This window comes from Strix aluco, chromosome 25 (assembly GCF_031877795.1).
Source record: "Strix aluco isolate bStrAlu1 chromosome 25, bStrAlu1.hap1, whole genome shotgun sequence".
Classification (NCBI taxonomy): domain Eukaryota; kingdom Metazoa; phylum Chordata; class Aves; order Strigiformes; family Strigidae; genus Strix; species Strix aluco.
The window spans coordinates 3,700,594-3,723,512 of NC_133955.1; the positions used below are offsets into that span (position 1 = coordinate 3,700,594).

General features: G+C 43.3%; 2 protein-coding genes across 18 annotated transcripts in view; one reads left to right on the forward strand and one right to left on the reverse strand.

Annotated features, from left to right (window-relative positions):
- Nucleotides 1-3,420, forward strand: part of KCTD20 (potassium channel tetramerization domain containing 20) — a 30,815-nt gene extending 27,395 nt beyond the window's left edge. For all 9 annotated transcript variants that reach the window (XM_074850482.1, XM_074850483.1, XM_074850481.1 and 6 more), the window contains one exon: nucleotides 131-3,420. In XM_074850482.1, the coding sequence (XP_074706583.1) occupies nucleotides 131-423 (293 nt within the window). In that variant the 3' untranslated portion in view covers nucleotides 424-3,420. The remainder of the gene's footprint in view (nucleotides 1-130) is intronic.
- Nucleotides 3,421-4,712: 1,292 nt separating this feature from the next.
- STK38 (serine/threonine kinase 38) lies at nucleotides 4,713-21,469 on the reverse strand. 9 transcript variants are annotated; one of them, XM_074850465.1, is made up of 16 exons: nucleotides 21,224-21,316; nucleotides 20,281-20,605; nucleotides 19,682-19,840; nucleotides 19,237-19,369; nucleotides 16,903-16,954; nucleotides 16,630-16,752; nucleotides 15,970-16,053; nucleotides 13,995-14,118; nucleotides 12,948-13,102; nucleotides 11,722-11,824; nucleotides 10,727-10,788; nucleotides 10,070-10,187; nucleotides 9,748-9,871; nucleotides 8,931-9,026; nucleotides 8,584-8,678; nucleotides 4,713-7,973 (listed from the first exon to the last, which is right to left on the reverse strand). In XM_074850465.1, exons 3-16 carry the CDS (start codon nucleotides 19,722-19,724, stop codon nucleotides 7,843-7,845), a joined length of 1,443 nt encoding a protein of 480 aa, XP_074706566.1. In that variant the 5' UTR covers nucleotides 19,725-19,840; nucleotides 20,281-20,605; nucleotides 21,224-21,316; the 3' UTR covers nucleotides 4,713-7,842. The 9 variants fall into 9 exon arrangements, with proteins under 9 accessions (XP_074706566.1, XP_074706565.1, XP_074706563.1 ...); XM_074850464.1 differs by having other exon boundaries at nucleotides 20,220-20,605; XM_074850462.1 differs by lacking the exon at nucleotides 19,682-19,840 and having other exon boundaries at nucleotides 20,554-20,605; nucleotides 21,224-21,469.
- Between the last annotated feature and the right edge of the window lie 1,450 nt (nucleotides 21,470-22,919).

The window sequence follows — 22,919 nt, forward strand, 5'->3', positions numbered from 1 at the left end:
ATGTGAGCATTTGTCTGCTGTCCCCCCGACCCCACAGTCACTCCTACGTGGCTGTTGCTCTGGGATCCTGTTGTCCTTTTGTACAAGTCAGAGGTGTGTAGTGCAACTGACTGGCTGTCTGTGTTTTCAGGATATCCCACCTGTAAAGAGAAGGTGAAGAGGAGGCCTGGTGGCCGGTCAGAAGTGATCTACAACTACGTTCAGCGGCCGTTCATCCAGATGTCGTGGGAGAAGGAAGAGGGCAAAAGCCGTCATGTTGATTTTCAGTGTGTTCGGAGCAAATCTCTAACAAACCTAGTCACTGTGGGGGATGATGTTTCAGAGGACCATGAGGTTATAATGCATCACCCTCCACAAGTAGATGAACTCGACAGGCTAAACTCACCGTTCTCCCAGATGGCTGTTAACGATCTACCAGATTAGTCCTGGCTCAGGGTGGATAGTCCTGCTTGATGTGGGAACGTCTCAGCATAGTTTCATCCCAGGTGATGGAACACAGACTCCTGCAAGGTGCTTTATCCTCATTGATGCTCTTACTACGTTGTCATATTTCAAGCATGTTAATAAAGAGCCACACTCCATAGGCTAATTGTGCAATCAAAAGTAATGTCTCCTCAAACAAAAAGAAATTATGCTGTTTGTTTCTACTACAAAGGCTTCCAGATTGGTGGGTGCTGAATATTTTACCTAACCAACTAAAAGAGGACCAGAAGTATTTAGAAACATCTTGTTTGACATGAGAGAGGAAATTCTGGGCCTGTCAAGACAAAGCTTTCCTTTACCATTAGGCACTTAGCTTTGCTTTTGTGATAATCAGTTACAAAGGACTGAACGCCAAAGCAGGACAGATGATCCTCTTTCATCAACCAGCAGAAATGTAGCACAGTTGTGATAGCAAAACACTGAGTGTGGAGGAATGACAGCAAAATCCTAAGTGTGGAGGAATCTGTTTACACTGCCACCTGGCTTTGCATCCAGCATGTTGTACTGCTGTTCTAGGGAAGGAGGAACTAGCTCAATAGGAAGCATATGCCTGTTCACAGGAATTTCCCATATATATTTCTCTATGAGGTGGAATCACTGTTTTTAGGGATGTTGCCTGTTCAGTAAAACAAGTAGATCATGCTGAAGGAAAAAGCAAAACAGAAGAGACTGTAGTTGATATTTTACCCACAAAGTAAATCTGTTTAGTACCCTAGTAGATGTAAGAAGCTTTCTAGAGGTGACTGTGCATGCTAAAGACTTTCAGTTGTCTCCTCCATCTCCCTGCTAAGACAAAGAAAGCCAGTGGAGGAGCACCCAGTACAGACTGAGTAAAATCCTTGGTCTCATCAACCTTAGTCAGTCAGAATTCCTGTAGACTCTCCAAGGAGCACTCTACTATTGCAGCTTTAAAAGGCCGGCTACTTTCTTCCCAAATTGGAACTGACTTTACCATTTTGCTGTCAGGCAGGTGAGAAATACCAATAGTAAACCAGCTTTCAGTAGAGAAAAATAGACCTGGGAACAACTCTGCTTTGCTGCTCTGAGTATATTATCCTTGTCTGTGGTTAAGGCACTCTGTTCATTTTGGATCCAGGGCCCACAAAGCTGTGACTGTAAGTATAGACACACTCCGGGCTGGCTTAGCTCGGTTATGTTAGAGCCTAGCTGGTCCTGTTCCTGCTGCATGGACTTACCTGTAGGCTTGCTTAACCCCCTGATTAGCCCAGCGTGAGCTCAGTACTGCCGCAGCCAAGCTGCACGTCAGCCAGAACGGACCTGCCTTACAAAGCCGTCGTTTCTGACAGCTGTGTAGAGGTTTTACAAACCCAAAGCAGAGTTCTTAAACGTGGTGCTGGTGCAAAGAAAAGCTGAAGCCTGTTCAAAAAGAAAGAGAGGGAGATTGTTCCCTTGCGATGTTGTTAAGTTCAGGTCAGTTCTGCTCTTGCAGTTGGCTGCTGTTGAGCCTGTACCACTTACGCGTTGAGTTACCTGGTCGTACTTGGCACAGTAAAGGTATGTATCAGCCTGGCCCTAGAAGGTTTAATCCTTTGTTGTCAGGGTTGCATCATGAAGCAAATTTTTACTATTCTCCATCTGCCTGGTAGACTTAGCATTGAAGATCACTGTTTGCTGCTAAGGATGTTTGGTTTTTTCAGGGTAAGTAACGATGACGATATCAAGCACAAATTTTCCTGAAAGTTTATGAGTGTCATTTTAGTTACGAGTAACAAAATCTCTGCCAAGGCATGTACTTGCTGATATATTTAGCTCCCATTTGTATGGATACAGGTTCCATTCTTTGCAGTATTTCTGTTCTTGGCTTCTTTCCTAAGTGCAGCAAATAGCTTTCTTCTTTTTGTAAGTGCCTATGGGAAGATTTCCAGAAGTGCTTCAGGACCTCCTGAGAGTCCCAGGGGTTCAGATGCCCAGGTCCACCTGACTACTTTTGAAAAATCCTCCCTGTGTGTCATTGGATCAGTATAGAGAAGTGTCCTTCAGCATCTGCACAGAGATGGTGTGCAATCACTTTCCATTATTGCTCTAGATTAATTTCTATTTTTGTAGTAGAGAAAGGAAGACATATGGACCATTAACCTTCCAGCTAAGGGCCAGACCACCCATTACCTGCCTTGGTAACGAGCTGTTCCCACAAGTCAAGCAAAGGTACTGGTGAGACTGTCTTGCTGGCAATGATGAGGCTTGCCCCCAGGCCCTATGCATTTTTTTTTTTTTAAAATGTGTATTTATTTTTACAGCAGTGTAAGTTTTAAGTAAATGTGTATTGGTATTGACCAGCTGGCTTGGAATTGGGAGTTGACACATGTCCTGCTCCAAGGCCCTGAAGTGTTGTGGTGTTGAGCTCTACCCCGCAGGACTGTGTCAGGGCATCAGAGACTGAGCATCTGCCATCGACGGCACCTCATGGGATCTGACAGCTCAGCCAAACCTAACCCCACCAGTGCCTGGCCCTGAGCCCTGTGTTAGCTTGGCCCCTCGAAGGATTCAGCCAGTTTATTAGAAAGGGTGACCGCAGGTACTTAACTGCAACTGGCCCTTGCCTGAGGGTTAGAGACTGTTGGTGCCTTGTAGGAGCTTGTTGGGACTCTGTAATCAATTGGACCTTCAGCATGGGATGGAGATACCCAGCTGCCATGATTTCCATGCAGTTTTTATCACTTCGCAAAGCCTGATGTAGTTTATTGGCTTTCCCAAGTAATTAAAGATTAATTTTGAATTTTATTTTTTTGTGAAGTGAGTTCCACTGGAACTACATCAAATTGAAAAAGTATGCATTTGCTTTTCCTCCATTTCTCATGGTCTCCTACTTCAGGTACAATGTCAAGTTTTGTCTTATTCTAGATATACTGAAGTGTTACCTGTGGTGTGTATGAACTACAGATGTGTGTTTTTTTCTGTATTAAAGTATAAATTATATGTGGCTTGTTTGGCTCTTTCAAAAATTGTTTTAAATGTGGAGTAAAAGCACCGTCTATGCTGCTTAGGCTTCGGGATTTTCCATAGCCTTCGTGAAAAAAATGGACAGGTTAGAGCCGAGCAGCCTTTTCCTTCCCAAGGCTCAGAAAGCAAAGAGCACCAGGGTGAGCATCGCCCAGCCCCACACCCCAATTCAACCCCCTAAATAATTCAGGAAGGGCTTTTTGAGGGCAACCAAGCTTCTGCAGATCCTTCAGACCTCCCTCCCTTCCCCTTGGCTCCCCGTGCAGTCGAGCAGCACCAGCCAAATCTAGGACTCCAGAGTCATTGATGTTGGGAGACCAAATCGGTCCTGGGGTGTGTTGGATTTTGTTTCCCAAATTGCAAAGTGACCCCAGTCTTAAAAGTACTTTTGCATCAGACAGAACCTGGTTGTTTTGGCAGGGACCCTCTAGAAGTGTTGCCACCATTTGTGCTGAGAGCACCTCAAAGTTCACCTCACTGCAGTGATGTTCCAAAAGCATCACAGAGCACAGGTATGAGACAACACTATTTAACACACAAACTGCAGCATCTGTAACAAGCCCTAGGGCTATTTTTGGTTGGTATGCTGTGAAAGATGCTTTCTGCTTATACCTACTTCTGTCTTTTGAAGAAAACAGCTTTGGAATGGGTCTGGCTTTTGTTTCCATCTTCAGTGTTGGATGTTTTTAAAGGGTTTTCATGATGGAGCTTGAGAAAGGCATTAAGAGTTTGAACAAGGTAGAATTCAGTAATTCCCCTAAAGTGATAAAAACTTGTACTCACAAGTGGAGCTGTCACAAATCTGAAGCTATGAAATAAGAACTTCAACTTGACTTTGTCCTGTTACAAACTGGTAGTAAAAAAATGAAGGGTCATAGCTTTGCTTCCAATGCCACTTGCTCACTGCTTATTATCCCTTCTAAAAATAGAAAAAGATTAAAAACAACTTGCCCTGAAGTTGGTAAACTGAAGTGACACTTACACAATACAGACTCCTAGGCCTGAGTAAGGCCAGGATCATCCACCCTTGCTCGGAGGCCAGGCACATTCTGCCAGAAAGGTTTAATTCTTCTGAAGATCAGCCCTGTCTTTCACCTTTAACAGGGTGCTGCTCCTCTCTTCGTGGCTGCTCTGTGCCTTTTGGAAATGCAGCCTTCAGCCCCTGAGTTACCGCTGCATTCTCATACCCAAGCAACTGATCCTGGAATCACTTTCAAGTCTGGAAAAAAAACCAACCAGTTCATAAAAACAAAACATGCTAGCAAACCTGTGTTTACTAAGAGGATTTTATTTACACAACACAATGCAAAGATCATTCCATAAAAAGTTGGCTCCCCTAGCAACACACAATACACCTGCCAAATTTTACAGTGCAATTTAGTAACAGCTTTTAAATATTTACAGAACACTTTTTCAGCTTACAGGTTAAGGCAGAGTCAGGGCACAGTGATAAGAAACACTTAGTGCAGTTTTGTGCTAGGCATGATACAGAGATGACCTGGCAGCATAACTCATGTTCAGATCCATTGGAAATTCAGTTTGGAATTACTGCTAGAAGTCCAGCAACTGCTTGCAGCTTAAAAAAAGAGCTAAAAGATACATACAACCTCAATACACAAGCCAGCAGCTAAGAAAACTGTTTGGCTAACATGGGAGATGGAACAGGCATACAAAAAAAAGATCTTAATCTGTTAGCAGTGAAGTGTGGATCCTGGAAAGAAGACACTGTACTTTTTTTCCTAGTATTGGTGAAGAGCTGTAGTAGAAAGCAGGCTTACAATGCAACTGTGACACGAAAGGTGTGTCCAAGAGGACTTAAAACATCCAACTTCTACCGAAAGACAACAGGAGTGAGGTACCCAGCTGCTCCTTGTGCCTTTGAAAAACTTCACCTTTAACTCAAAAAGTGAACAGTCTGAGGTGTCAGAAGACTTTAAAACACATGCACTAAAAATGCACAATACATATTACTATATAGTTTTTTTCACAGCAAGTTATCACAACTTATAATTGTTTCAGCTTCTTCATCTTTGGTATTTATAAATAAAAATGCCAGTCCCTTTTGGAAAAGGGCTTATAATGCAGCTACTATCTTAAAATCATTTATTCCTAATCCACAGCAGCTTTAAAGGACTTTGATTTTTTTATTATTATTTTAAGGCAGTAACTAAGCTGTTTGGAATTTAAAAAAAAAAAAAAGTTTTGATATTAATACCTCTTAGTTTTCCACTGGTTTATAAGGCAACATTTTCAAATGGCTAGAAGAAACTGCAGGATAAGGAGATGGAGCATCTGAGAAGTTGGTATCAGTCCTTCATAAAGAGTAAAAAGGGAGCAGAGGGTGATATTGCTGACTAGTTGATGACAAGCCTGATCCTATAAATCATGACTTCAGTTAGCCCTTATTGGTCTGAGTAAGCCCTACTGACTACAGTGATCCTGGTACTTCTAGTTAAGGCTATTTTTGCATTTCAGCTTTGTAGGATCCAACTGGTGTCTAAACTGCTTATGGCAATTCATTAAGTGTCCAGGACACATACAAAAAGCACAAGGGATGGTTAGGGAGAGGATGCTAACGAGTTATCACCCAGTTTTAGCTATATACGGTACTTTCAATCCCCCAATCCTTCATGATGGCACTCAATTCAGAAGACATCTAAGTAAAAATTCCCTAAAAGCACCTATTAAAAAAAAGTTTCACTACAAACCCATTTTGGTTTATTACCTAATTAGAAAGTTAGGACTAAATATAACTGAAAGCCTTCCTTTTACTTTGGAAACACAGCTCTAACTTTGTTCCTAAACAGCTATTTTTTTGTCTGTGCTATGTAGTTAGTGTTCAGCACCAATAAAAGTTTGCAAGTATCCAAGACAGTTAAAATTGAGACATTATTTTTAGAAACCTCATTAAATTTATATTTTTTTAAAAAATCTAATTGAAGACTGGAACCAGGCAGGCCCAAAGGTTAACACCACCTGCCCCTGGAAGTGCAGAGTTAACTACAAAACAGGTGCAAAGTGGAGCTCATGGTTACAAAAAGGAATTAGCAAAAGCTCAGCCGAGGGAGAATCCTCCTTCCCAAAATGCAGTCATGCTCTGAGAGATGCTTAGGCAAGGAAAGGCACTTTGGGGCTCTCCTGGAGAGCATCCTTGATCATAACTGAATGTACTTTTATAAATTACATTAGGCAATAATCAGAGTGGACAGCGTGGGTTCCACTGCCCCAAAAGTGACCCCACGAGGCACTGTCTTTTTGGAAGACTACAGGGACAGATGGTTCAGCCATGACAGCAAGAGGAGCTCTGTAAGGAAAAGCCAGGGAGGCCTCCATCATCAGGACTCACGAATCTGATACTCTTCTGCTCAAAACCAAAAGCAAAAAGGCCACAGAAGATGGTTTTGTTTTTAAACCGATGAACATGCAGCAGCTCTTAGAAGTGGCCAAAAGATGGCAGCAGCAGGACCGGGAAGCCTCAGGGCTGACCCAGCTGTACACAAGGTGCCCACCGAGGATCAGGTTAAATGAATTTCCCTCCCTCTCTGCCCTAATTCCAGATTCACTTGTGTTACCTGCATTGTTATCTTGTTATTATCTGCATTGTTTATAGATCCATCCTTTCATACAGTAACTGAAAACTGTTGGCGCTTGGTGGAGGAAGTGGCCGTTTCTCCTATCGCTGGCTAGAAAAGAAAAAAAAAAAAAGGTGTTGCACAATTTTTTAACTTAGAAAAAATAGTAAATGGCTTGAGGGTCACTGTCTTAGTACCAAAAGTAAAGTGCACCGCAACTGGAGGCCACTGCGACAGAGTTGAGAAATGCTATTAAAGAGGCTTCCAAGTAGCATTATAAAAACCAGCACTACAAACTAAGGTTAAGGCAATACAAGTTGTGTCCTTCTACTAGTTTACTGGAGAGCTGTCTATCTCAAGCTTTAATTATTGCTTTGATTCCTCTGTACTGAAGTCCTTAGCCACTGGGAAAACAGTGCTGGCAGAATTGGCAGATTGAGTTTGTCACTTAATGCAGGACTGGCAAAACAGTCCCTATGAACACCACGTGCTTTGCAATGTCAGAGTGAAGGCTTGCTCTCATCTCCTGATGGACTGTACAATCTGGCAAAGAATTTAAAAAGAAAACAAACTCTTGCTCCTGAAGCGGCAAAACGTGCTTCAGCGGGGACGATGCAAACACCTCGTGGAATTTTTCAATGGCGCATAAAGAATAAATCCTTAGTAACAACCAGGGTGTGTAACAAAACAGGGTCCTGAAGTCTTCTCCAAGAGTTGATAGCCCTCAAGTTTTCTTTAAAAAAAGAAAAAAGTTCTTTTATGGGTAGAAACCCAAAGTACAGGAACAGAATTCCACGTCTCAGAAGTAGTCCCAGGTGAAGATTTATTACTTTCCTGCTTTCATATAGGATGGTATTGCTCCTCGGGCTGTCAGACCTTCAAAACGCTTGTAGGTGTAATTGATAAAAACCCAGTCTTTGTTCTTGTAGTCAGTCTCTGGATGGTTGCTTGTTGCCACTGATAAGACACAAAAAACAATAAAATTACCCTCTGAAGACTGAAAAGTTTATTGTCATACAAAACAACGGACGTGGAGCAGGGGAGAATGCTTCAAAAGAAAGAAATACATATCTAGGTTTCATTCTGCAATCCCAGTCAAGAACTGCTGTAATTTTTTTTTTTAAACACACAGAGCAAATGTGTGACTATGCTTTGACACATAAATACAAGGATCCTCTAGAGATTTACACCCAAACATATCATCCCCTCCTGTGCCACCCTCCCCTCTATACTGTGTTAGACACGCTAGCAAGAACTAGCCAGTACCAAGGGGTACTCGCAGCGTTGGGCTCACAGGTCCTGCTGAGATTTGAACCTGCCGGGAGCTCTGCTGCCTCTTAGAGATGCCCTTCCTCAGACAGCTCCTGCATCCTTCACAAGTCTGCATCCCAGCTCAACTACAGCTTGCACACCCCTGCACCACAAGGCTACCAGCTAACAATCTGATCGTGATCAAAAATAACCAACCTTAGCATCTAGCAAGATCCTTTCTCTGATTAACTGGAAAGTTACATTATTCTACTGGAGAAGAGGAAGGGTTGTTTACATGCAGAATCAAAGCATTTACCTGTTGGTTTAAGGATATCAGATTCTGGAAATTCATCAAAGTTTGAGGTGTCATCGATGCTTTTAATTTCTATTGAAATTGCAGCAGGTCTCTCTCTGCCAAGAAGAGCAGTTTCAGCATTAAGATTTCAAAGGCAGAAGAAAGCAGGATTCAGCCACTTTCCATTTCTTAACAGAATCAAAGACTGAAGGTACCTAAACCTTAGCGAGCTTCAGATAAGGAACAAAACACTCTCACCCACACCTAGATATAATAAATGCCAGTCAAGCTGCTCCCTTCTGTTGAACAGGACTAGCTTTAAACAGTCCACAGAGAAGAGCAGCTTGCTTTTCTGCAAAGCATCTTACCTGATATGCTCCCAATCAACCCCTTCAAAGAATGGGTTACTCTTTATTTCCTCCACACCAGATGCACCAATTCTGTGCTCCCATTCACAGCAAAATCTGGGATGGAAGGAAGAATGAAAATGAAGGAAGAATGAAAATGAAAGCGTTCCATGCAGAAATGGAACAGCTTTCTGAACTGATACTACTACAGTTTCTTAACATATAAATGGAGAAGGTTAAGAACTCCCACTGCAAAACCAACACACAAAGTTATGCTTGGGAATGTCATGTCAAATGCTACAATTAAGATGTGGTATTCTTTCACAACAGGATAATGTGCCCTTTCTATTTCAGGACCAGTGTAGAGCAGGAGAACATATAAAGCCTAAAAAGCTAGACATTTATATTTCTGTCCTGAGAATAGATAAGTGATTGAAAATATAAATGAAAGAGGAAGAATCAGCACACACTGGGATACATTTGTATGCTGCAGTGCATACAATGTCAAAACCATTGCTACTGTAAGAAGCTAGCTCTGGCAAAATGATTAAGTTGCTTCCACAAGAAGCTCCCAGACAAAATAAAGAGCAGAAATATTTGTATTTTGCCAGACTAGCAGCACTTACATGGGAGCTCCTTTTTAGCACAGTTCTGTCGGGGCCCCACTAAACGACCTCCGAGAGACAAATGTATTTGACTAGGGAGTTCACTTGATGCGTGTGCCTAAGAGTATGTAGCTGTCACAAGCATCAGGTTTTTTTCATGCGAAGCAAGCTATGAGAGACACATAGTACAGTCTGCAAGTACTATATTAACTGGCAAACCATATGGCTGGCACCTCAATATAAGATCCTTTGCTTTATCAGATATTGGAACTTCTGGAGGAAATGTCAGAGTCTCTTTCCAATTCATTACTTTCTTATATGTTTCTTGAGGAGTCTCAGAACAGAACGGTGGATAACCTGAAAACAAATAAAAATACAATCTTGTATAAAGCAAAAATAGTTCCTATAGTTACTGAAGTCTACACTGCACCAGAACACACCTCACAAACCATGCAAGGAGTGGATGCTTTGAGAACCTGACCCCAAGCACATCAATACAGCTGATGTCCTACACCACAATTCCTGCGTAAACCTTGTGCACTGCCCGTTTCTTACCGATCAACATCTCGTACATGATGACCCCAAGAGACCACCAGTCACAAAGCTTGTTGTATCCAGTCTGCATGAAAACTTCAGGAGCAATGTAATCTGGAGTACCCACAGTAGAAAAAGCCTGGAACAAACACCATCAGTTATGTATCTTTAGAGAAAACTGCCTGATATGGAAGTGGGAACTTACGCAACAACGGTTATTTTGAGGAACACACCAGATTGTCTCTAAAATCCTTTAGCAAAGTTGTTTAAAGCCTTTATTTCAAGATATGTAGAGATAAAATCAACATGTTCATGTAAAAGAGTCTTTAAAATATCATCAGGGAAAGGTACCACTGTCTATACACACCTTGGAATGTGTCATTAGCCCTGTGTTATATTAAAAGTGGCAAGAACTGTTAGTTTTAGCTGGGAGGCATCAGATATCAATGTAAGTAATTATGGCAGAGCTATCTCAGGCACATATGTCACCAGCTGTTCAGCAGATGGATGAAGGACAAGCTAGAGTCGTTCCTCTTTTTAAAAGAAAAAGCATGAATCTTTTTATTTCAGCATTGTTCAGAACTCTGAAATGGATTCATGCCTGGCATTTAGCTACGTGTGCCATTTGAATGCAACAGCTCAGCACAGAACATTTCCAAGCAGGTGAAACGTACTCACCAACTGCCGCCTGTTTCTCTTCCAAGTCTCTGCTTTCCTTTTGGAATTCATGTTCTGGAAAGCTAAAGGAGATTGGAATATACGTGACCGGTTACCCAACATACACTTTTACCCCAAAACCATTACACTAAAAATCTCCTTTACGACATCAAAAAAGGTAGCCAGGGCCTGGACAGCCACCCACTTTGGATTCAGCTGTCCTGGGAAGAGGTTACAGTCCCCAGGTGCTCATCACTGGCCCCTGTTGCCAAAGTTTACCACCACGGTGAAGCTGGAGCTATTTGTGGAAGCACGCCTTAATTCACCTCGCTGAAGATAAGCCACACCAGCAGAGATGAACTAGTTAACCCGCCTCAGCCTTGCCCTCCTCAGCTTAGCTGACACAGTCTAAGGGGTTGCGATCTGCGATGCAGATCAGAGTGGTCAGCAGCCTCTAGCAGGCAGTGGCAGGCAACAGTCACAGGCAAAGCAGGGGATGTAACCTCTTCCACCGGTACAGATGGCTGCAAAAAGCACATCTGTCAATACCCTAAACCCATCAGCAACTTCCAGACCTATGTAATACTGATAAAATTTTACCAAGCCGTTCATTAGCAATCCATGCTTTCGGGGTTTTTTTAACTCCATGATCAAAGTTATTCCCTTTGAGAAAATTACTGAATATTCAGAGACTGTGTGCTGACTGATTAATAACACATGAGATACAGCCAGCATCTACCAAGTCACACTGAGTTTTCATTCAAGGTTCATTACACAGATGAAGAAGGGCTACAGCAGAGTCTATTTCAAAGACAAACTTCTGGAAATGAAGATTTTTGTACATTACAGTAACTGAAGTTACTTTTATTAAGACGTTTTACAGAAAACCAAAATTACATCTCAAGATGAATGTTGATTATTAGACCCCCACCGTGGCCTTCAAGCCTCACATTGGAACAAGTTATGTCAGGCACTGAGAGCGAGTACAGATACCCCTCTGAAACCAAATAACTTACTGAAGTCACTAGGAAGACTGTGGTTCAAATTTCTATAAAATTCTGTTCTGTGAGCTTTCTTTAGTCCAGTACATAGACCAAAATCTGAGAGTTTCACGTGGCCCTAGAAACAAAAAAAAAATTAAAAAACCTACTATAAAACCAGTATGAGACATTATCATAGCAAATAAACTTTTCTACTCCTTCCCCTCCCTTTATTTTGTATAAAATAGATGCACTCTTTTTGCATTCCTTTCAGCCTAAGAGTAGATGTGTACATAGAATCAAGCTATTAATACCTCTATCACTACTACACAGAGAAAGACCAGTAGCTATTTACTTCAAGAAAGCTCTGCTCCTGCAAGCTCCTGACCGCTTCAGAGTGAAAGCAAACATCTCCAGAGGGAGCTGTAATCCCTGGAGTGGGCGTTGACTCCAACAGATAAGAAGAAACACCTTAAATTCAGTGATTGGATCTGTCCTAGCGCGTAACACGCGACCACGCTGACTAGGTGCAATTTTTAGACGTGTATCTAAAATGTACATCCTTTGCAAAGTCCTGGATTTGTCTGCGTCTAGATGCAGACATACTGAGTCACATTGGAAATTCCAGAAGTGCATTATTAGCTGGCTAGTAGTAAAGTATAATTATTTACCGTTGGCAAACTTTTTCCAGACAAGCTAAATTTTAAGCAAACGTGTAGTGAGCAATAGAATAGTGAAACAATCAAGCTTTCTGCAACCTGCCTGCAATAAGCATCTAGAAGCAATGAGGTAGCCTGGCCAGCCTGCAGAAATACGTCTTGGTTCTGAGGGAGATGCTATCTCCATTTCCAGTCTCGCTAATGGAACAGCTCCATTCTTCACATTTGATACGATCATCTACCCAAGTTTGCAAGCGTGAGCATAACAGATGTGAGAGCAAAAGGAAACATCTTTGACTAAGAGGGGAGAACTGAAACTGTTTTAAATTGCAGCTGAAATAACCAAAAATAGCTTAAACAACTGTCAGGAGAGCTCCTGAGGGAGATATGGATACAGCTGGAGGTGGAGGAGAGGCCCTTCTTGGCTTGTTTTCCTTTCCCTAGCAGTACAGCAGATACACCCTCAAAGCTAGAAGGAACAGGGCTAAGAAAGAAGCTCCATCTTCTTTCACAATTGTCCCCACTGGTTCAGGTCAATATTAAAAGTGACAGGACTTACTACACCCCCATTTAGCCAGCCACGGGCCAGTAGTTAGTGCATACCTTGCTATCCAGAAGCAGGTTGTCTGGTTTTATGTCCCGATGGATAAAACCCAGCTGATGAATAGAATCAATGGCTAGCACGGTCTCGGCTATATAGAACTGTGTCTCTTCTTCTGTGAGAGTGTCTTTTTTCATCAACAGTGTCATCATATCACCTAGAAGCCACCCCGCAAATAACAAAGGTAAATACAAGCGAACCACAACTCCACTCTCACTAATTTTGAAGACATTTACAAAAGAAAAAAACTAAGCTATTTAAAACCTCAGGAAATCCATATTGATTTCATATAAAATAATACAGTTCCCCAGCACCTCCGTGCCAAGCTTTTGTATTTTCCCTTGTATCACCGTCCGTGGAAAGGCTTGTACTGTAGTTGCATTAAACTTCCCGAGACAGCTCAATAGCATAAAGATGAGATAGCAGCATAGAAGCATCCTAAAACGAGACTCAGCTATGGACTGCCACTCTTGCCTACCCATCTGAATCACAGATTAAAATAGATACTTTCAGCTACCGAGCTGTTACAAAAAACAGATTGCATTTGTGCAGTGTCATCTCAGCATTCCTGTGGTTTCATTAGTCACATATATTACAGGCTTTCAGTATAACTTTCTTCTTAGGTGAATTACAGCAGCATTATCATTCAAGGACAAACATCATAAACCTCTGAAAAAAAGGATCTTAAAAGTTACTCTTGCTGCAAGCCAGCAAAAACAAAAGATTAGAAGATCAAAAGCTGGTTCTGTTATGGATCTATAGATAGCCAGGGCACGGTAAGGATAAAAACTAGCAGAACATTAAGGCCAAGTTTCAAACATCTGCAGCTAGAAGGCCCAAGCAGATAACCTCAGTCTGACCCAAAGACCTCTACCCTAACTCCTGAGAGCAGAAAGCTGCACAATGACTTATTTCCTCACCACGTAACGTCCAGCACAAACACCACTGTACACTGACCACGTACACTCTCATCCCAGACTACATTTGTAATTAAGAAGTTAGAAATCCACAAACAAAAGGAAAGCAGCCTTTTGATTTCAGGTAGTTACCTCCAGGCAGGAACTCCATGATAAGGTAGAGGTTTAGCTTGTCCTGAAAACTATAGAACATTTTCACAACCCACAAACTGTCTGCCTCCACTAGAATGTCCCGCTCTGCACGAATATGGCCAACCTGGGGATACACATATGCATCTGATTAATTACAAGTCTTTTATTACATGTGTTTATTTCACAGACAATTCAAGTATTATATTGAAAAGCATCAGAAAAGCATCAAATATTGCAAAGACAGCAGGCAAGCTTCTGCACAAGGGCAGAAACACCATCAAAATTTCAATAGTTATACCCCTCAATATTTTCAGGTAATAAAATAGCATAACATGTTCAAAATCAAATCCAAAAGTCACACTTCTGACAGCAAAAAGGTGAAAAGCTTTCGTTAAACTGCTATATTTTTCCAGAATGTTTGTTTTTGGGTTGTTTTTTTTTTTCCCCCTTCTTCTACCTGGTAAAGCCCATTGAACACCAACTCCATTTTACTCCTCAGCATGAAGATGTGAAAGACCCTTTTAGATTCGAAAGTTTCCACTGGAAAGTTTATGGGGACTTTTGCCTTTGGACATTTACATTTGAGTAACATTTATACTTAGTGCATGACTTCTGCTGCCATAAACTGAGACGTGCATTGGAGGGCACGAGAGCACTAACCTCGTTCTTTTAAGTAAAAACTCAAGCTAGAGAAATTTAAACCACCCTCCTGAACAACAAGGTTCCATACAGAAAGATAACTCACATTTTTATTTTTATTCTTTCAATTTTTATGGCATTTGGTGCGCTTTGAATCAGAACTGTACAAGGGATATGGGACACTATGAAAACACTTATGTTAAAACCACTTCAATAACAGACCACTCCAAAACACAATTTATTACTGTGGGAAGATTCAGGAGGAGAAACATATGGCTGATTATAAGAACAGGTTAATCCTATACACAAAAATTTCTCAATTTTTTACAAAAATATCTAACAATTAGATCCCTACAAACCTAGCTCTTCTCTAAACAGTTAGCACACCCTTTGATATGGCTTCAGCCTAGTCCTGCAGGTTTAGACCAAAGCTCTAATTTAGCAGTGCTGCATAAATCTTGTGCGTGAACACACCACTGTTTGTTTTTTTTAAAAACAAGAACTTTCAGAAATGAAAACCAGTTCCTCATTTTATGAACACACACACATGCACAGCGCTTCCCAGATTTATCCCAGTGCTGAACAAGAAATTATTTTCTCAGACCATTATATTCCCAGAAGTCCCAGCAGAGGAAAGCCTTAAAAATGTTTAACGCTGCTACTTTATGTCTTTCCAAGTCAGAATTCCAGCAGTCATATCACTTTGATATTTATATCTGATTCCACAAATCAGAAATGCAGTAAAACACAGATCTTGACAGCTACACCGAATCATTTGCACATGTAACACACATCATCATAAAACGAGGAGGAGGAACATAAATCAGATACATAGGACCGTCTTCCTCTTTCACTGGAGAAAGACAAACATAGTCCTTAGAAAAATGTTCTTCTTCCCATGTTTTCAAGTAGAGAGTTCAGTCCTACCTTGCTTCACGCTGAAGAGCGTCTTAGAAAAGTGTTACAACTTCTTTAAGACTAAGCAAGGCATTAGAGGTTGTTTGAAACACTGTTTGGAGCATTCAGTTACATACAGTAGCCTGTAACTACTACCGTAACCCTATACATATATTCCTCAACCTTTTGCATTATTGTAAGGAATGTTTAAAAAAAAATATATACTTGAAGAGCCCACTAGAAGACATATCCTTATGAATTCATACAAGATTCTTCTGAACCATTTCTTCCATAAAAAATAAAGGGAAAAAACCATATAATATTTTAGCTAGCAAACCTAGACCACAGATGCTTATTACTCCTCTCCACACATCACAATTACCTCCCAAAGTCATCTAAAACACGGATGGTAGCATGGCTACTCAAGGTGGCTATTCACCTGCTCTTTTTCAAGCATATCAGCTTTACGCAGGATTTTCATTGCATAAACATGCCCCGTATCTTTCTTCTGGACAAGTCGCACCTAGGAAGTATGCAAAAATTTGAGTCAAATACAGCATTACCACCACAACTCTTGACAAATCTGGATATCAAGCCTTTGGCTTCCATTTAATAAAATCATATCAGATTATAAAAACAAAAAGCATTACACAGCACACAGTAATGATAAACAAGTTCTGCTAATTCTGACAGATTACATAATTTTAACGGCGTTGACACACTGAGCAATCATTCACCTAAAGCAGAGAAGACCAAAGCCACTTTCTCTGAAGAAGGCCACCAGAAGAGGCTACTGCGAGTGGCTCTCCAGCTCTCCCTGTCTGTAGGCCAGCCCCGGGAGGTCACAATCCAGGTACACTGCTACCTTGTATTTAGCTTGGCCCCCAAGTCCTCTTCCACAGCGTTCAGGTTCCCATAAAGCACGCTTTGTTTTTAAACCAGCAGTTATTAGGCACAGACACAGGTGCAGGGGACTGTTAAGCTAAAAATCAATCTGCGGTTGTTACAACATTTATCTTTCACTTGCATAAACTATGCAACTTTTTAACAAACACCAGTGCCATTTAAAAATACGTTTAGTCCTGGTTTTTGGACTCACCTCTCCAAATGCTCCTCTGCCTATTACTTTTAAAGACTCAAAGTCTTCCAAACCAAGTCTTGTTCTCTTTAGGCGAAGAAACTCTGTTTCCTTTTGTGCATGTGCCGACCTCCTGATTCTTTTCTAGTGTTGAGAAAAAAAAAAAAAAAACCACAGTCAGAGTTCTGCAGGTGGGCTCCACAGAGATCACAGCAATTCCAAGTAAAGATCCCAGATCTCCATTTATTAATCACTTGTGTTTAACTATTAAGATAATTTTCCCATATTCATTACCTCTTCATCTTTCAAGCCTTCTTCTTCCATCATTTGTTCCAGCTTCTTTTGTCTATAGAAGAGACAAATTTAAAAAAATAAAGGTTGAATCATTGTTTCTTGATCACACGTACATAGCCAACACCTCTGGTCTATGCTTGCTGTGAAAGGAGGATGTAATGCCAGCAATTAACAAGTGTAAATGATATATAAGGGAGACTCAGGCATGAGATTAATTTTGAAGAATCTAATATTATGGCTTTACCATTCTAGCTTTGTCCTCTCTAATTCTGACAACCTAAACCCGCCTCATTTCACATCTTATTCAAGTGTATGTTTTCATTGTATACAAATGCAGATTGAGGAGATCTGGGTTCAATTCTTGTCTCTCTCTTTGAAAGCTGGGCAAGGCACTCAGGGCCAGAGCCATAATAAATATTTAAACACCAAACTCTCACTTATTCCAGGGAGAACTGGCTATCTAAACACATACCTGCGCTGTAATTTCTCTGCATCTCAGACTCATCGTATGCAAAATGAGAAAAGTTATTTTATATTTCCTGAGATACTCAAAGTGTTTGGGAAGAGGAAACTTGTCCATACACATTCTGCCCCTTAAAGAATCAGAAATATTTAAGCCTTAGTGCAAAATGGTTATCTGAGAGAAAAAAAAAAAAAAAAATGAAGCAAGACTTCAGAGGGGGGATGGCTTCAGGGGACATTTGGTTACCCTCTGGGAACTTCTTCCCAATACTGATCATATTAATAGCTGGCTGGACTGGGATTAGGGGTTTGTTTGGGTTTTGTTCTGGTTTTTTTTCCCTCTCCATGTGTGTGTTTATTGGTATAACATTACAAATGTACTAAAAAATTCCTTCTCTTTATGCAAGTCATCCTTCGCAAGATCCTCTTCCGGCCTCCTGCGCCACTACGCAGCTGCTGCAACATGATAATATTTTGGGTTATCGCTTCCACTATCAGGCACATTTAAATCGCTTTGCCCTTATTTAGGTACCCAGTGAGCCCTGTCCAGTCATCTCATTTAGCACTCAAAGCAGTGACTCCAGCAGCAAGACAACTGCTGCGATATGCAGAATTAAATAGCTCAGCATGACTGAGCAATGCTGAAATTCCCCCAAATATCCTTAATAGGTCCTATCTGCACTCTAGTGTACATTTGTGAACATCATTTAAACGCCAAATTGCACATCCACAGACACATCTATTGTTAAAAAAAAACACAGAACTTGTAAAGTCCAGTATGGTTGTTCAAACAATGTCTTGATCCTAAACAGAAAAAACCCTGTCATTGAGGTTTTGGGATTAGACAATAGCACTTATAATAAAAAGCAAGAGCTATGCAAAGAGAAAGAAAGGAATTAAATCAGTGATATTTTCTGTTTGGATTAGACCTCAACCTCTCATTACTAATTTGAAGCTTTGAAGAAAATATGTACTCAAGTTAGTATTTATTTCTAAATTGCTTCCTCATTTCTGCAGTTAGTCGTTAGCAGGCATTCCTCTTGGATCTAGTTAGGTTTCTGGCAGCAAGTCTGCAAGCAAACAAACACTAAACCTTTTTGAAAATTCTGATTACAGACTGCATGGCAAGTTGGGAGAACATCAGAAGTCCCAGTGCTACAACTTGAGGGTATTCAGAAAATTAGAGGGTTCCAGCCAAAGGAAAGTAAAAGTAATACTTCTCAGTAAATCGCTTGTTACATTTTGACCAATATATTTAAAGAGATTCCATAGGTTCAGCTAACTCACAGACAAGAAATTAGCATTAAGTGACAGTCCTTACAGCAATCCCTCATTGTCTCTAAAAAGATTATCTTCCTTTATCAGCTGACTTGATCACACATTATATAATCCAAACAAACTGATGCTCTAGAATGAGTTTTAAATATTCCAACCAGAGACATAAAATGGGAAGAGGCAACAGGACAGACACAAGCAGGATAAACATTTGTAAACACTGGCTTTCTACTTCAGAATTGTGCTTGAATCACCCCAAGCACATCCCAAAATCAGTTTCTACTTAGTCACACAATCAAATATACGGGTTTTTTAAAAACTTGGTCACAGTCATATCACTTTTGCATTTGCAAGAATGTTTCAATTCATTTCAGAAGGAACTTGAAAAGCTCCAGCCTAAACTACCGCAGGATGCAGAAACCCAGCGGCCACCTCCGGACGCTCGTGCCAAGCCCCATCCAGGTGCCCATCTCAGGAGCCGAGGTACACGCTCAGCAAAGATGCTCTATTTTTGCTTTGGCTCCAGAAAACTAAATGCAGTTAATATATATTTTTGGCTCTTACCCAGTTTGGAAAGGATGCAAGAAAGATTTTTACCTCATCTCTCGCTCTTCGTGCTGTGCAATGAGATTGCTGTAGAAGTTTTCTAATGTCACCTTTGTCATCGTAACTCGCTCCTTGGTGTGGTTACTCATGGACGAGCACGGTGTTGGGCCTGTCATTGCCATGGCTATTGGGAAAGAAAAAGGGAGGAAACCTTTAACATTATAAATGAGAAATGACCTTCAAACACGAGCTGAAATCAATTAAGTGATGCTGAATCACAGAGTTAAGATTTTAACAACAAACACTAACAGCCCAGTGGTCTAAACTAAAACTAAGTGGGAAAAAGTCTTACAAAATAAAAGGTACAAGTCAAACTTCCTGTTTTGAACATTTTTGATCTGAAAATAAGAGGGAAGGAAACTTAAGAAACACGATGCCTCAGAAACCACAATTTCAGGCAGTACTGCAAATGTTTATTTCTCCAAATATATTCTACCTTTCATAAATGTTAAAAATTCAGAAATATCCCCCTGAAACATCTAATCCAGAAGTAGTTCTTCCTATGACCCTTGCAGAAATAACTCCATCTCTCTCTGCTGTCTCTTCTGCTGTGAAATTTATCAAAATCCTGAAAGCCATCCCAATAACGGAGCAACTGAGGAGGAAGGAAAAAGGCATTTAGTTACTTTTAAGCACTCTCGCTTTTACTAGATGCTTTCACACAGAAATCTGGCAAAATCCAGAGGAGCACTGCCTCTGAACAAGTTGTAGTTCAGACAAAAAAAAGCCTAGCGTAAGTATCCTACATTGACATACTTGATTCTCTTAAGAAATAAATATATCAGAGCGTGCCACTTCCAGCACAGCATCTGGGCGTACGTGACAACCCAGCTCTACTACATCAAATGCATGAAAACGCAAAGATTTCAGGTGTAAAACCACCTCAGTCTAGTTCTGGTCACAACGTAACTTGCGGTAACTGAGTTTTGCAACTATTACTAGAAATTGCACACAAATATAGGTTAGACACACACTTCCCGTTTTTACAACGCCTGGGCGCTGGCAAGGTTTTAGGAGTTACTCTTTTCTGTTTACGTTTTGCTGATCTTTACAGGGAATCATCCCTGTGCCTTTGCAAATCGCCTCCTTTACAGACACCAACTATTTTGTTTGCTGCGTTTACAGGTTCGTCCGCACAAACGATAACAACGTGGGAGCCGGTAAGAACCTCCAGCTGTATGTTTTTTGAGATGGAGCTATGTTTTTTTGAGGTGGAACTCTGTCTTTATGGCAGAGCAGCTCCGAGTGACCACGCGAGTGGCAGGTCACGTTCTCTGCGCAGCCCCGAGGAGATGGCACGTTACATCCCTGCGCGCTGGGAGCAGGTAGGTGTGACAGCCATGCCTCTGGTTTTCACTTCCTAGAGAACAGAACGTGAAAATTGTCTGACAGAAACAGGTTACGGGGGGGTGCAGACAAAAAAAAAGGGAAGAAAAGTAACCGTCTGGAAAGGGCCAAACCACTTGTTGGTCCCTGTTCTACCCGGGGCTGGTGCTCGGAGACAACCAACACCCACCACAGTGAGGGGATGGTGACGGGGCAGGATGCTCCCGGCACCGGGGCTCGACCGGAGCTGGTCGGGGCCGACGCAGCCACCGGGGGCGGCGGCTCCGCGGCCCTTCGTGCGGCCCGACCCGCCGCGCTGGCCGAGGGGCCCGACAGCATCACCGGGAGCGGACAAAAGGGGCCCAAGCCCCCCAAACCGAGCGGGGGGAGGGTGCCCTCACCGCCCTCGAGCCCGCAGCGCGGCCACCCCCGGGAGGAGGCGGGACCTCGCCGCGGGAGGGACCCCGGCCCCAGCGCCCCCGCTCCCAGCCCCACCGGACCCGGGGGCTTCGGGGGGCCGCCCCCTGCTCCCACCCCCAGGAGCGGCAAAGGGCCCCGGGGTGTGGGGGGAGGATGGTGGGGAGGGGATGCGGAGCACCGGGCGGGGGGGGAACACAGGGGTCGCTATGGCAACGAGGAGGGAGCGGCTTACCGGAGCCCCCCGGGAAGGGGGCGGTGAGGAGCTGAAGGAGACAGCGAGGTCCCGGCGCCGCCAAGTCAGGCGAAGCGGCTGCGGAGAGACGGGACGAGATGGAACTGGCGGGTAGGGGGACGGGACGGGACCGGGGCAACCAAACCCCCGCGCCGCTACCGCCACCCCCCGCACCAACGGCGACCCGGCCGGGACAAGCACCCCAGGGACCGCTACAGCAGCGCGCATGCGCCAGCATCCCCCCGCCACGCCCCCTGCCCGGGGCGGGGCTGCCGCGGCCGCGCATGCGCACGGAGGCTTCGCGCCAGCCCGGGGGCGGGGCGGGGCGTGCCCTGGCGCATGCGCAGGGTGCTGCGGGCCCAGGCCCAGCGGGGGGCGGCGGTCACGGCCACGCGCTGTGTCTCAAATCAGCCCTCTTTCTCCGTTGGGTCCAGGCAGAGTTACGAGCACTTCAAGCTGTTGGGCACCAGCCTGCCCGCAGGGCTCCTGGGGAGCCCAGTCCTGCTTCCTTCCCTCCTCCCCACAATGGCGGGGGGCCCTGCGGTTGCACAGTGCATCCTCACTTCAGCGTCCAGCCCGCGACGGAGGGGAGGCCGGTTTTTCCCCATCCCTAGAGGGGTGGCATGCAGTGGGTCACCCAGTGGTGACCCCAGGAGTGAGGTGTACCCCGGGCCAGGTGCCACTGAGACACCGATGATCACCTCAGCCTCCCAGAGCTCAGGAAACAGTCCCCCAGTCCGGGAGGACAGCACATCCGCAGGGGCAGAGGGACTGACCCGCCGAGCGGGACACGGCGACTGCCGAGAGGTTTGAGCCGTTCACAGCCAGGTCCCCTGGGTTTCAGTCCCCAGCTCTTAAGTTGAAGGGTCTGGAGCACATGTACGAGGAGTGGCTGAGGGAACTGGCGGGGTTTAGTCTGGAGAAGAGGAGGCTGAGGGGAGACCTCATGGCCCTCTGCAACTCCCTGAAAGGAGGGTGCAGAGAGGGGGGAGGAGTCTCTTGAGCCAAGGAACCAGCGCCAGGACAAGAGGGAATGGCCTCAAGCTGCGCCAGGGAAGGTTTAGACTAGATATTAGGAAGTATTTCTTTACAGAACGGGTAGTCAGGCGTTGGAATGGGCTGCCCAGGGAGGTGGTAGAGTCCCCATCCCTGGAGGTGTTCAAGAGGTGGGTTGACATAGCACTTAGGGATCTGGTGTAGTTGGGATCTGTCAGTGCTGGGTTAACGGTTGGACTAGATGATCTTCAAGGTCCCTTCCAACTGAGATGATTCTGTGATTCTGTCTGGCCCAGCCCTGAGGTTGGTTTGGGGCAGGCAAGGCTCCCACGTCCCAGCTCAGCAAACTCACTGCTTGGGTGCTACAACCAGTTTGCATCTTGGCCCTTTCAGCTCTTCAGGAACATCTGAAACCATCTGCTTCAGTAATGGTTTGATTGGCCTTGGGAATCTAACAGGGAGCCCTGAGGAACGGCATGATAAAAAAAAACGTGATTCCGTACTCATCCCTAATGTGCAGAAATGCTGGCAAAAGAGAATTTTGCTTCGTTTTATTTACATTTCTACCAAAAAAAAAAGCAAGTGCAATCCAGAGGGTGAAAAGGGGTTTTGTTATTGGCAACATCAAGGAGTTCCTGGGTTTTAATGATTGAGAAATACCTTCTGCACATGCAGTTGAAGTCTATCAGCAACAGAAGAA

Excerpts from the sequence above, each read along its gene's own strand:
- STK38 (XM_074850462.1), bottom strand. The coding sequence starts at position 21,451 with ATGCGCGCTGCTGTAGCGGTCCCTGGGGTGCTTGTCCCGGCCGGGTCG. Across the intron at positions 16,753-16,902 it reads AAGGCTTGAAAGATGAAGAG|AAAAGAATCAGGAGGTCGGC; the intron begins GTAATGAATATG and ends TCTCAACACTAG. Across the intron at positions 9,027-9,747 it reads GCAAAGGATCTTATATTGAG|ATTTTGCTGTGAATGGGAGC; the intron begins GTGCCAGCCATA and ends CTTCCATCCCAG.